Source organism: Mytilus trossulus, chromosome 5 (genome assembly GCF_036588685.1).
Source record: "Mytilus trossulus isolate FHL-02 chromosome 5, PNRI_Mtr1.1.1.hap1, whole genome shotgun sequence".
Taxonomy (NCBI): domain Eukaryota; kingdom Metazoa; phylum Mollusca; class Bivalvia; order Mytilida; family Mytilidae; genus Mytilus; species Mytilus trossulus.
The window spans coordinates 75,141,232-75,156,162 of NC_086377.1; the positions used below are offsets into that span (position 1 = coordinate 75,141,232).

Consider the following 14,931-nt stretch of genomic DNA (forward strand, 5'->3'; position numbering starts at 1 on the left):
GGACACAATTTTTAAACTAGATACCCCAATGATGATTATGGCCAAGTTTGGGTTAATTTGGCCCATCAGTTTCAGAGGAGAAGATTTTTGTAAAAGTTAACGACGACGGACGCAGGACGACGGACGACGACGGACGCCGACGACGGACGACGACGGACGCCGGACGCCAAGTGATGAGAAAAGCTCACTTGGCCCTTCGGGCCAGGTGAGCTAAAAAAGGGGGAGGGTTATTTTTTTTTTATCTGAGTCAGATTTTTTTTTCGCGCGTACTTTTTTATTCCATTTTTTTCGATGCTGGTGATCAAATACTTTTTTTGTAATATTTTACACTATAATGTATGGGGAAACTCTTGATTCAGAATAAAAAAAATTATCATCTGTATGACCATTTATTTTTTATCAAATTGGGGATCGGAATATTTCCATTCCCATCCCCCACCCCCCTTTTGAAGTCAAATGGTTGTTCCCTTACCGCTAGAAAAAAATTCCAAAAATTTTGAATATTCAGTTCTACGTAATGAACATTTAAATGACATATAGTTTACAAGTGGGAACAAATCTTATGTACAGGTACTAGCTAAACAAGGTGTATAGATGTGAACAAATGTAATGTGAAACCAGTGTACACTACACTAAACTAGTTGTAAACATGTTTACTCTACAAGGCGCGATTTTATGAAATTTTATACATTTTGTCATTGCAAAATGCTGTTTTTCAAAAGATTTCTCGGATTGTTTTTTAAATATTGATCTTTGAACTTTGAGGAATTTGTTCGTTGAATTTTCAGTGGCCGCCATCTTGTGTGATATGGAAACAATTTTACACAACTGGGTTGTTCTTCAAAACGATACGTCTAAGTTTAATAATTCATCATTCTTTCAAAATCTTATATTTTTTGTCACCTTAAATCGCTATTAATCCGATTTTATATATACAACAAATAATAATTATACAATTACAATGTAATGTTAAGTACTCAAATAACTACTAGCATCGTATATCAGAGATACAAAACTATGTTTATATTTGGGTTGTAGCTTTAAACCGGCGGCTGGGTAATCAGTTAAAATCAATAGAGACGAGTCCCGTTAGTATAGAAAGTCCCTGGTTGAGGCAAACTTAAGTAAGAAAATGGAAACAAAAAATGCAGCAATTTACCCATTTATAAAGGGACATAACTCTAGTATAGTAAAAGTGACGCCACACAATTCAAATTTGATCTAAGTATCTGAGTAAACTGCTCGGTTGCCTGCTGCCGTACATCACCAATTAAAAAAAATATTTTCATTCAGAAATTAGTTAAACAAGTGCATGCATTTCACAATTATTAACACTGTGGATAAAAAAAGATTGTTTTTTTAGTAATCATATTACATAAAAATTCTCACATACCAACAGAACTATTAGTTAAGGATATTATCAAACAGTCTGTCACGCTCTAATAAAAGGTAAACACTTTTTGGATATTGGAACATTTTTACCTGCATTATATATATATGTAGGACTCAAATCTATGGCAGGTTTCAAATCTATGGCAGGTTCCTAATCTATTGTATATGTGACGTCATGCCATCCCAAATCTATGGCAAGTTTTGTAATTTTAATCTTACGCGGATTTATGTTAATTCCAAATCTATGGCAAGTTTTGTGCAAATTGAAAACAATGCAGTATATTTTCGACCAATTACTTGTCTTAAGCAAGAGTAAAGGTACGACAATGGGAGCGTACCTATAAACATTTTTGAAATATACATTCCATAATGGTCAACCCCAAAAAAAAATCATAAAGGAAAAATTTATATGCCTTGATACAGATTTCAAGATTAAAATGATGTGCTCTGTAAAAAATAAACATTTTTAATCTGTGCATGGTAACTGTTTAACAAATTCATTTAATCGACTAATAAGACCTTTGAAAAACAAGGAGGCGGTTTTTTATAAAAAAAGAAAAAAAAAGTAACAAATAAAAATAAACAGTTTGAATTTTCAAATAATATTTATTTTAGCGATATCGTTAATACATCTTTTTTTATTTAATGACGATTTAAATCAAATTTGTATCCGGTAATTTTTTATTTCACTTTATAAACTTTGCGAGCCGTAGACAGTAAACTACTACCAAATAGATATAGGAAGATGTGGTATGAGTGCCATTGCAATTTCTAACAGTAAAAAGTAAAATCACAAAAATACTGAACTCAGAGGAAAATCAATACGGAAAGTCCATAATCACATGGCAAAATCAAATAACAAAACGCATCAAAAACGAATAGACAAGCACTGTCATATTCCTGACTTGGTACAGACATTTTCAAATGTAGAAAATGGTGGATTAAACCTGGTTGTATAGCGCTAACCCTCTCTCTTTAATAACAGTCTCATCAAATTCCGTTATATTTACATGATGCGTTACACCATTATAGGTCAACGCCTTCAACAAAAGCCTTGACTTACACCGAACAGCAAGCTATAAAGGGCCCCAAAAACTCTTTTTTCTAAAATATGCGGTACTAAAAATAGCCGAGCCATAATTCATCGAGGCATTCGGCCAGTACAGCACATTTTGTCCATCTTCAGGGTTAATATGTCACATCTTCCTTTAAACTACCTGCAAATTGTTGTCAGGGAAATATCTTCATCTTGAATGGGGTTCAAAACTATATGTGAATTATGGCGTTATTCAATTGTGACGTTATATGTTACTCTTTCCCCCAGATGTGCCATGGATTTGGAGAAAACAAAAATCTGCCATAAATTTGAGTTCTTTGACGTTTGTAACGTCACATTTGCCATAGATTAGGAATCTGTCATAGATTTGGAACCCGCCATAGATTTGAGTCCTAAATATATTCACTACACAATGAAACAACATACACACCTGTGATAAAAGATCTCATAACTTCCACCATAAGAAGGGGGTTGATCATTACATTATCTCTCAGCTGGGGGGTATCGAAATAAACAATCTTCCCCAGAGAATGATGAAAATGTAGAAAATCAGTCAACTGCTCAGGGGACAGGACAGACACCTCGCTGATAGCATTTAATTCTTTAACTTCAGCCAATGACATTATTTGTTTTCCTTCTGCCACTAGTTCAGCGATCTCTAGCTCTAGTGGAACACAAGCATTGGGCATTCTTTCACCCCAGCATGGGTGGTCGAATGTAAGTTCTGTTATTGTTTTCTTTAGAACTTCTATTTCTGGGTCGGCTTGATCTTTGGCATTGACAAATATTAGAGGTCGTAGGACCAGATGATGTTTTCCCTCGTGGTCTTTAAACAACTCCTCAATTCCTCTGTTAAGCTCTTCACGTGTGATCTCAATATTCTCCTGTTAAACATAAAAAGTTGATAGAATAATACACTGTAAAGATACTGTATCACACACCTGGTGATGTATATGCATCTTCAAAGGTGGAATATTCCACTGCGTACTACATTAAGATTTATCTCAAATTTTTGAATGACATACACCTTCTCTTACAGGTCAATTTTACACTTTTAACCTATTTCTTATACTTTCAAAGATAACAGAATGAAACTGTTATCAGTTGTTAAATATTGCATTCCAAGGGGAATACAATAAAAAGGGTCTTTTGAAAGAAAAACTTGTTATTGATACTTTTGTTCGGTAATTCACTTTACCTACCTAGTAAAGAAACACAAATTAACAAAACAAGTCACATTTAATAAGTTGGCAATAAATTTAAAACAGGTCAAGAGTGTATTTGAGACAATATCTGAAAAAGTCTAATTTTTGGCAATAAGAAAAAACAAAAACAAAATCTTTAGACTCGGTATTTTAATAGCACGAATCGAAGAACACACATTGGGGATCTATAAACTGTTGTCTGTAATTCAAACAATTGTTTAATAAGCAAACAATGGCAATTTTAAATAAAGGGCTGCGCTTTAGCGCATGATACGCCTGTTGCTCTTTTAACTTGTCTTTTATGCTTTAAATGAATTTATATGATCAACTCGAAATAGTGTGAGCCCTGTCAAATACCCCCCTTCCCCCCCCAAAAAAAAAATAAATAAATAAAAATGCAAAAAAAAATTGGCACTATTAAGGCTACCTCAAATTTAACTAAGTTTGTTGTCTTATTTTTCATCCATACATTCTATCTTGTTCACAACACACTTTCTGAGTACCAAGTACCTTTTATATTTATTAAGGCATATACATTATATAAAAGTTATAGATGAGATAAAATAGACTAAATATTAGCCTATGTCAATAGATATAAACAATTTATCAAAGTTGCATAAAATTTTGTGAAAGTGTTAGTTATTGTCCCAAAATTGGAAAATCCCCCCTTTTTTAAGCATAAAAATTCATAACACGGAAATGTAAAATCTGAAATTTATAAAAATTGAAAGGGAGCTTACATCAATAGATATAAATAATTCACCAAAGTTTCATGGATATTGGTGAAAGCCTTTTTGAGTTATTGTCCAAAGTGTTTAAAATCCCCATTTCTTTATGAATAAAGCCCCATAAATCCAAAACTTAACATCTGAAATTGATAAACATTGAAAGGGAGCTTACATCAATAGATAAAAACAATTCACCAAAGTTTCATGGACATTGGTGAAAGCCTTTGTGGGTTATTGTCCGAAGTGTTGAAAATCCCCCTTTTTATGAATAAAGCCCCATAAATCCAAAACTTAAAATCTGAAATTAAAAAAAAACGGAAGGGAGCTTACGTCAATAGATATAAACAATTCACTTAAGTTTAATGGAAATTGGTGAAAGTGTTTTTGAGTTATTGTCCGAAGTGTTGACGACGGACAGACAGATGGACGGACGGACGGACAACGGTATACCATAATACGTCCCGTCTAAAAGACGACGGGCGTATAAAAATGATAAAAAAAATTCCAGTTCTTTCCTGTTACCAAAGTGAATCAATTTTAAAAAGTTTCTAATGGGAATAAGGAATTAGTTTAAGACACTATTTTATGTTTACTAGTATATCCTGCAATAGTTTATCAAACGCCAATTATTGATTTTAGCATTTGCAATACAAAAGGTTTAGAAATATACTTAAATATAGTCAGACATGTCGGTAACATGAAAGAATCTTGAGTAACAGGACAACGGTAACATGACAGAGTTGGTAACAGAAAGGATTTTTCTGCTTTATTTTAAAGTTCAAGAAAAATACATCATTTTAGATTGGTCACAATTGGAAGATAACAGCAAACAATGTCATTTATCCTTTGAAACTGTATTTGCAAGATGAAATATCTGCCTAGGTAATGAAAAATTCTAAAATAAATTCCTTGCTGTTACTATCTACTATACTAGAATTGCACAATGTTCTCTGCTGTTATCAAAGGGAAAAAACCTATTTTTTTATTCAATATACTGTATATTTTTTTGAAATTTATTTGATAAGGTGGTGATAACTTAAATATTAAATAAAATGGTTGGCATATAGTAGATTATCTTTTCAATTCTTAAGTGAAATTGTCTTGAACATCCTTCCTGTTACTAATGATGGTTATGCTGTTACTTTTTATCAGGTAACATGACAGAACATAACAGAAAGGAATTACGCGAAAGTTTTTGTCCTTTTTATCATTTTAAATGTAAGTGTATTTCCTGTGACATATATTTTTTAAAAAGATGATATAAACACACACTTAATGTGTGGTGCACACCTAAAATTATTCTCAGAAAGGGTAAGAAAAGGCTATAACAGGATAGAACACCAATAAGTATTTTTCTATAAATTCGTACCTTGGATGGGCTTGAATTTTCAAACCTGGCCGCCTTTCCATCTATTTCTTTGTACTAATGCATTCAGGAAATGATGCTCTTCAAAATACTTAATCGGATATAACTCTTGGTCTTGTAAACGTTTCCTCAGGTAAAAAAAAATTAGTGGTAACAGGAAGGAAATCACCCCTGGGGACCATTTTTTTTCTCTTAAAATTTGCAAAATGTTATTACATGCTCTTGTTATAATATAAAAAGACAAATTAGGGGCAAGTTTATTATATAATTATATAATATATCATATATGTGAGAATCGGACGCCTGTTGAATTAATTTGGATATTATTTGAATGATTTAGTTTTCAAAATAACACAGGGGACAACATGATTTTAGGGGGGGGGGGGGGATTTGAACATTTAAATTACAATATTTTATTGGAAGAAATACAAGAATGAGTGTTTAATTAGCAGGAGTTGGTGCATTATATAATTTAGTTTATACTGAAACTTAAAATGTTCAAAAAAGATGGTTGAAAAAAAAAAAATTGCTGGACATGGAAATTAGACTTTTTCAGATATTGTCTCATTTGCATTAACATATGGATATTGTTTCAGTTAAATTTTTTGTTGATAAACAATTGAACTTATTTTAAAACAAAGCATGAATTGTCCTCATGCATTCCCTGTCCCAATTTTTGATTTCACCAACCCATCAACATTTGTTTTACATTTTGGAATTTCAAATAGCTTGGCCTCTGACATCGCTGAGATGTATCAAATTGAATATTAATACAAATGCAAACCAAATATCATTTTCTTATCTATAAGTGGTTCTTCATATATTCTACTCTAGTTATAGGCCCTATAATTTGATCTTAAGTCTATTACTCACAAATCAATTAGGATCTTGTTCTTTCAAAAGTGTAGCTTTACAAGAAGTTTGGTCAAGTTAAGACATGTGGGCATATTATCAACATGTAAGCATTATAGCTCTTATGAAGCAGTTTTTACACATTATTCAAGTGTTTCAAATGGCAATGACTTACTACTATATATCTAACATTAGATCACTCACCGTTGGTACTTTGTCTTTGTGAGTGGCAACAAACAAGATCTTTGGAATGCCTGCATATACAACCTTACAATAGGTCAGGATGGAATTGACCCAATATTGCAAGAATACTACAAAATAAAATCAAAATCTGTCAGAAAAAAAGTATAAAAAGTATATACATTCTGCATTTTTCATATTTGTGATACCTGTACTACACTTTTAAAAAATTTCATTGTCTTTTGTCTTGTTAACCCCTTATTTTAAAAAAACTGGATGAATTGCTGATAAATGAGGTTGATAAAGTATCAATACTTTATGAACCTGATTTATTTAAACAGCTGCATGATAATAGTCGTCCTTTAAGTTGGATTCTCTGTCAAAAAGTGACAACTGTTTCAGTGTATATGTTTATTCTATATTGTTGTATTTGTTCTTCAGACTATTTTATTAACACATGATAGTTAAAGGAAGGCATATTACAAAAAAGGTAACAATGCTTAAGACCTGCATACAATTAAAACGTATACAAACTAATATTTCACACCACCAAAATAATGGCAAGTTCAAGTTGCAGTCCTGTGTAAGATTTTATGGAACAGCCCTTGGATTTTGTGTTTGTTCTTATCACTTTCTTGTTTTTTTCATTATCATTTATGGCCGAGAACACAGTTATTCCGTAGTGCATTTCTTTTAAAAATGCAAATTAAAAAAATCACACCTGCTCTATCCAAAATGATGTGATATGGAACCTTATGGTACAATGACAAAGAGAACAGTACACTAACACACAAGTCATTCTCCTGAAACTACAAACATGTCCCTTTTTGACCCCTATTTCCTAAACTATTGGTACCACAACCCCCAAAATTATCCTTCCTTTTGTGGTATTGAATCTTCTTGTAAAATTTCATAGAGATCCATTCACTTCAACTAAAGTTATTGTCCGGAAACCAAATGTGTCGTCGAACGACAACGACATACTAGCATTATATGAACCTCATATACAAATTCCTGTCCCAATTTGACAAGTAATTCCATTCTCCTACTTACTTTTTTAGGCATAAAATATAAAGAAATAAATCTGGATGGTGTAAGAAAAAAAAATTGCAAGTTATACACTGTCACATGAGGGTCACTATTTGTAGACAAGGAAAATCAAACGATGATAACTGTGTCCCGGGACCTTACAACAGACATTTAAAGCCAGGTAGTATTGTTGAAAAGTAGTCCACATTTCCTAAGATTTATTTTCAAAATTAGTTTTCTAAAGAAGTCAAAACTGAAAACTAAAAAAATCCTCATTTTTCCAGATTTTGATGTTAATGAAATACATAATATAAACTAGGACTAATTTCAATCAGTTCTAAGAAGGTTACACATTATATAGAAATGTTTAACTCAATGCAATAAATGGAGATGCGGATAAGTGGGTTTCTTACGATGCATGTCCTTCAAAACAGATTCAATCATACTGAAATTATGTAGTTAACAAAGTTCTGTAAATCTGGAATTGCATCATTTGAAAATTATATAAATCAAAAAGAAGCTTTATTCCTTCAATTAAAACATGCGTTAAAGTAAGAACTGATTAAAAAAAATAAAAAATTGTCTGAAATGTTAATGGATGGATGGACAAACTACAATATATCAAATGCTATGTTTTGTCTTTATAAATGTGTTCAGTTTTGGTTCAAGCAAAGCAACACCTTCAAAATACCTACGTGATAAATCCTTCTCATCAAAACTACTATTTTTAGTCTTTGGGTAGATATTTTGAGAAATCAGTATGTAAACATTCTAACATTAAATATGTTTTCTGGCTTACTCATTAAAAACAATAAGAATCTCTATAGGAAAACATTTTTTTTAACATTGCTTAATGACTAGGCCATTAATTGTGAATTTGACAATACATTGCTTAACTTACTTTTACAACAAATAAGATATTTTGACACAATTAAGGATAACATTTGTTTTGCAGCTATTTAATACGAAGTTTTAACAAAAATAGATTTAAGGAATAACAACAATAGTGCACACACTGAAATATCTCGCCTTCTTTACTAACCATTTATATTATGTTGATAGTCCTAGATATAAAGTTTTACTACAACTATATGTATCACATAAACTTAGCATGATCCAAGAAAATGAGGTCAAGGTCAGATAAACTAAACAGAAATACATGTACATCTAACAATCATTTAATTCACTTAATGTAGTTGACCGGTCCGTCTACAAAGGACTCATCAGTGACGCTCGAATCCAAAAATGTTAAAAAAGCCAAATAAAGTACGAGGTTGAAGAGCATTGAGGACCAAAATTCCTGAAAGTTTTTCCAAATATACCCAAGGTAATCTATTCCTCAGGTAGAAAAGCCTTAGTATTTCAAAAATTCAAAAGTTTTGTAAACAGTTAATTTATAGATATGACCAAGAACACTTAACATTGACCAATGAACCATGAAAAGGAGGTCAAGGTCAGATAAACCATACCAGGCAGACATGTACACTGTACAATCAATCTATGCATTCAATATAGTCGAACTATTGCTTGTAGTATCTAAGAAACAAACTTAACCATGAAAACTTAACATTGATCAATGATCCATGAGAATCAGGTAAAGGTCAGATGATACATGGAGACTGACATGTACATCATAAAATATTTCCTTACACCAAATATAGTTGACCTATTACATATAGTATTAGAAAAAATACCAAACCTCAATGAAATGAAAATGAGGTTAAGGTCAGATCACACCTACAATACTGTGCAATTGAAGATTTCTTGCTATAGCGCAATACTGTGCAATTGAAAATTTCTTACTATAGCGCAATACTGTGCAATTGAAAATTTTTTGCTATTGCACAATACTTAATACAATAATTCACATATCCTGTTTGGTGTGTATCTCCTGCCATATCATTATTATTTGCTTTTATATATATATATATCAGAAATAAACAAATTAAAAAAAAAAAAAAATGAAGAAAAAAAAAAAAAAAATCCCCCCCAAAATTTTTTGAACCTCTTATGATTCATCACCCCAAACTCAATCCCAGCCTTCCCTTTGTGGTATAATACCTTGCAGTACAATTTCAGAGAGATCCATACTTTTGAACACAAGTTATTGTCTGGAAACTAGAAAAAAATGCTTTTTGTGTCCTTTTTGGTCCCAAATTCCTAAACATTTAGGGCAATTGCCCCAAAACTCCAACCCAGCCTTCCCTTTGTGATATGGAACCTTGTAGTATAATTTCAGAAAGATCCATACACTTACACAAAAGTTATTGTCCTGAAACTAAAAAAATGCATGTTTTTTTACCCTTTTTGGCCGCTAATTCCCAAAATTTTGAGGCAATTACCCCCAACACCAATCCCAGCATTTCCTTTGTGATATGGAACCTTGTGGTACAATGTCAGAGAGATCCATACACTAACACACAAGTTATTGTCTGGAAGTTACAAAAATGCTTATTTTTGGCCCCTTTTTCCTTAAATGTTGGTACCATAGCCCCCAAATTCAAACCCAACCTTCCTTTTGTGGTATTGAATCTTATGGAAATATTTCATAGAGATCCATTTCTTAAACTTAAGTTATTGCGCAAAAACCAATATGTCTTCGGACGATGACAATGACGCCAACTTCATACCAATATATGACCGCAAAAATATAATGTTGTCTGTCAATAAATGCAACACTCTGTTCATGCTTATGATAAAATCATCAGCTCCTTTTTTGTTAGAATTTACTCATTCAAAATCTAAAGCACTTTCCGACGTACAAAAATTTAAACCTGGTATCTTTGATAAATATTATTGTCTTACCTCATATCAATGTTTCAAAATGTGAGACATATTGAAGTTAAAATTGTAGTTTGTGACAAGCTCAAAGTGGCAATGTAAACAAGTTACGTAAACCTTTAGATTGACTTACAGCTAATACATTAATGCTAGCAAGACAAATCTTTGTTTGGCTTGCTTGCTTTGCTTGTATCAATGTTTGCTCAAGCATGGCAATTAAGATAGGCGGGGCTTCAGCTTGTATACGTCATACTTAAATTTTATTGGACGGTTAAGTTTGAAGTTAAGGACACTAAATTTTAAACATCACAGGATGACAAATATAAAGCGCAGTCGTAGAAATGGAAGCCAAAAAATGTATTTGTTTTTTCTCGAAGATATGCATTTTCATCATCCAACTGAAAAGACTGTCCTCAAATACTTTTAGAAAAGCAAAATAACTATTCGAACACACCTACTCTGATTTAGTGATTCATTACATAGGTATTTCATTTGACCCATATATTTCATCTTTTAGGCCAGGATTTTTTAATTTGTTGGTTTACGGATCCACCAACCCGATTTTGCTGATTCTTAGAATAAAAATAAAATTGACTTTTCATGCTTTTTTATTCCCACCGACCCAAACAAATACAATATCCCTGAAAAATAATTAAATTCTTCTTTTTTTATGAAATGAAATGCATGAATCACTAACAAAATTGATAACACTCTCTGTTGTGAAAAAATAAAACTTCCAGTTTACGTTTCTAAAAATAGACAAATCAATTATAACTGACCTTGAAATGTTGTTTACGCAAATAATTTTACTGAACGAAATCTGTGTTTAAAACCCATTACACAATAAGTTCGTTTCCCTTAATTGTCATTAGTTTGTAAGATGCATTATCTCATAGAAATAGACTTGTCCAAATGTGGACAGGTGGAAAGCACCTTGGAAGTAAAAGTTCTGAATATCAACAAGTCATTTAGAATTTTCTTTTTTCATGGATAAAAAAAAAAGTATCGTCCATTTGGATTAAAAACGGGAATGCATGACACTAGATTAACCCGATATTCTCGTTTTTTCCGTGGACGAGTCTATTACGTTTTTGACACTTGTGTTGAAACTTATTTTCGTACGACGATTTTTACATTTTTTTTCTTTATCAGTTTTCGTTTTTGAAGAACATTACTCACCAAGTTTTCTGGAATTGATTAAGAGCTACGAGAATTTGTTTTTCTTGTTTGTAAAAAGACGATTTAATTTCGTCTTTGTCTGTGAACACCCCCCTTTTTTACGGTGAATCATAAGACAATGTCATGCGATATTTATGACAGCTGAGTTCAGCAAGAATATTTCATCGAACTTAAATTTGAAATGATGACAAAATAGCATAAAAAACATTTTGTTGGAAAGGTGAAATGTATATTTATTTTGCATTATTTTTTCTGTCTTGAAAGATATTTTTTTTTCTTTTTTTTTCCCAACCGACCGACCCGACTTTTTCATGGGGAAAATCCATAAACCCAACAAATTAAAAAACCGTGGCCTTAGTACTGTGATTTTTTTTGATGTTATAAAGTCAACCTGTAGGTTTGCTATATAAAAATGATAGAATCTGAAGCGAGATGATGTATCAAATGTTCTTTCTTTGTGCGTTTTTAAGACAAATTGTTCATCTCAAGCACACCCTAACATAAGGAGGTTCGCTCGATTTTCTCTTTTTGATACAATTTTTTCCAATTTTTTGATATTTTTTCTTGAGTCACGTAATGGAAGGACAGACACGGAAATAGGTAAACTTATAGATTGATATGTTCTCCGTCTGTATTAATTTTAAAAAAAGGAAGAATTTTCTTCATCCAACTTGATAGATAACCATGTCGTCGACTTGATATCTAACTGTTCTACTTAACTTTGTAATAGATAAATTAAAAACTTATGCAAATGGTTGTTTTTTACAATAAAATTTTGAGAAGAAAATTGTTATTTTATTTGTTTCTATTCACTTTTAAAAAAATTCTCACTAAAGTAAACATAACAGAAAGCACTTATGGCCTTCTCTATAAACAAAGAATAATCAGTTTGAAGGTTTACAAGCAAAAATTAATCCAAAGTGCGCAATATTCAATAAAAATAGACATAATAAATAAAATAATTAAGTCATCCCCCCTAATTAATTTATCCCTTTTATTAGAAAATCAAGTGCACCTTCTTATGTTAGGGTGTGTTTGCGATGAATATTTTGTGTTGAAAACGTACAAAGAAAGAATATTTGATACATCATCTCGCTTCAGATTCTATCATTTTTATATAGCAAAGCTACAGGTTGACGTTATAACATAAAAACAATCACAGTACTAAAAGATGAAATGACTGGGTCAAATGAAATACCTATGTAATGAATCACTCGAAATCAGAGTAGGTGTGTTCGAATACCTTTTTTGTTTTAATAAAAGTACTTGACGACAGTCTTTTCAGTTGGATGATAAAAAATGCATATATTCGAGAAAAATAACAAATTTTTTGGCTTCCATTTCTACGATTGCGCTTTATATTTGTCATCTTGTGATGTTTTAAAATTTAGTGTGACTGTCCTTAACTTCAAACATAACGTCCAATAAAATTTAAGTATGATGTATACAAGCTGAAGCCCCGCCTATCTTAATTGCCATGCTTGAGCAAACATTGATACAAGCAAAGCAAGCAAGCAAAACAAAGATTTGTCTTGATAGCATTAATGTATTAGCTGTAAATATTTAGACAATTTTAATTGTTTTTTTTAATTATCCCCTTGCTGTAATAGAAATGTATCCTGTTTTCATTATCTGAGTGTAAATAACATGCATATTACCTGCTGGAGTTGGCGTCATGTGCTGCCCTGGAAAACACATCACATCAGGGACCTGTTCATGCAAATCTTTGCTCCCATCAAATACTACAAGAAACAATGCCCGGAATGTCATGAAGGTCTGATGTGTTGTTAGATAAACATATTGTCCACCAAAATCCCAGAAGATAAGACGTCCAACTTTCATCTTATACTTCCCACTTTTGAGGACCTTTTCCATTTTCTTTCTTATTTCTTCTTTAGTCATTCTTGTTCTCATTTTCTTTTCCATCTGTTTTACCGTGTGAGGCACATTGGAGGATTTGGTAGATGGTAGAGATTGTGCTGCTGCAGACTGTTCTGAGGGCAAAGAGGAAAGTGTTGCTTTGGCATAACCAGTTGAGCTTGTATCTGCAGCTTTGTTGGTAAGTTCACTCTCCTCCTCTTCTTCCAGAGAGGTCATTAAAACCTTATGATACACAACATCCAGGGCATTGTAAGAGTCTGAAATTATATTTAATACATCAGGCAAATCAAATCCAAAACAGATGCAGGCTGTCAAAACCAAGTGAAGAATGTAAGAAAAATCAGAATTAAGATAAGAATCATATCTTATCAGGTGTAACATTCATATAATGCTATTAACACATTTTAAAGAGAGTCATATTTTAACTGATTGATTGATGAAATTATTGATTATGGAAAATAAATGTTAATTCATTGCATAATTTTAACATTTAAATTCAATTTCAAAATATAAAAACCTTAACATCTCTCTAATGAGATTAGTAATGATGTTAAGATTTTCATACACAAATAAGATTTGATATTGAATTAATATGGTGCGTGAATAGAAGGCACCAAAAAGATGGCTACAATGTGAAACTAATTTAAATCAGTGCTATAACATCTCTGCTGATAGCGCAGTCCATGCAATAGTTTCTTTAAATGTGGTCAGATGTTTGTACTTGTACCCTTTCTCACCTTGATCAACAATAATCCACTCTTTTGTAAGAATATCTAGGCCACAGCGACCTTCTACCAGAGAAATCCCATCTGTCGGGTGTCGACCATCAGGTATAATTTCTCCAGCTAACAGCTTAACAAGAGTCGACTTCCCAACAGAAAATTGGCCAGTTACCATGCATCTCATATCAAAAGATTCATAGCTGCCCTTCCCTAATAAACGATTTAACATGGCAGACTGTTGCCCTTTTCCGATGGAATCTAAAAAAAAAAAAAAAAAATTGGAAAGTTCTGATTTGTTTATGTTGTGAAAAAAAAAATGTATCCATACAAACACTCATCATGCTCATAGATACTTTCTCCTCATTTGTTGGTTAATATGTTGATATGTCATCTTTTCGATATGTCAATGTGTTAAATATGTCACAATGTCTTTATGTCTATGTTTTTATGTATTAGCCTGTTTATGTATTGAATTATTGGTGTAATGATGTAGAAGTCTGTTAATGTGTTAATTTGTTAGTGTTTTAATATGTTAATGTGTTGATATATGAATATTTTA

The 14,931-nt window shown here is 31.9% G+C and overlaps 1 protein-coding gene across 1 annotated transcript in view; it reads right to left on the minus strand.

Annotated features, from left to right (window-relative positions):
• LOC134719164 (uncharacterized) overlaps positions 1 to 14,631 on the minus strand; it is a 39,045-nt gene extending 24,414 nt beyond the window's left edge. The window contains exons 1-4 of the mRNA XM_063582140.1: positions 14,388 to 14,631; positions 13,428 to 13,907; positions 6,805 to 6,911; positions 2,880 to 3,333 (exon numbers count right to left, since the gene is read on the minus strand). Of these exons, the coding sequence (XP_063438210.1) occupies positions 2,880 to 3,333; positions 6,805 to 6,911; positions 13,428 to 13,907; positions 14,388 to 14,601 (1,255 nt within the window). The 5' untranslated portion in view covers positions 14,602 to 14,631. The remainder of the gene's footprint in view (positions 1 to 2,879; positions 3,334 to 6,804; positions 6,912 to 13,427; positions 13,908 to 14,387) is intronic.
• Positions 14,632 to 14,931: the final 300 nt, after the last annotated feature.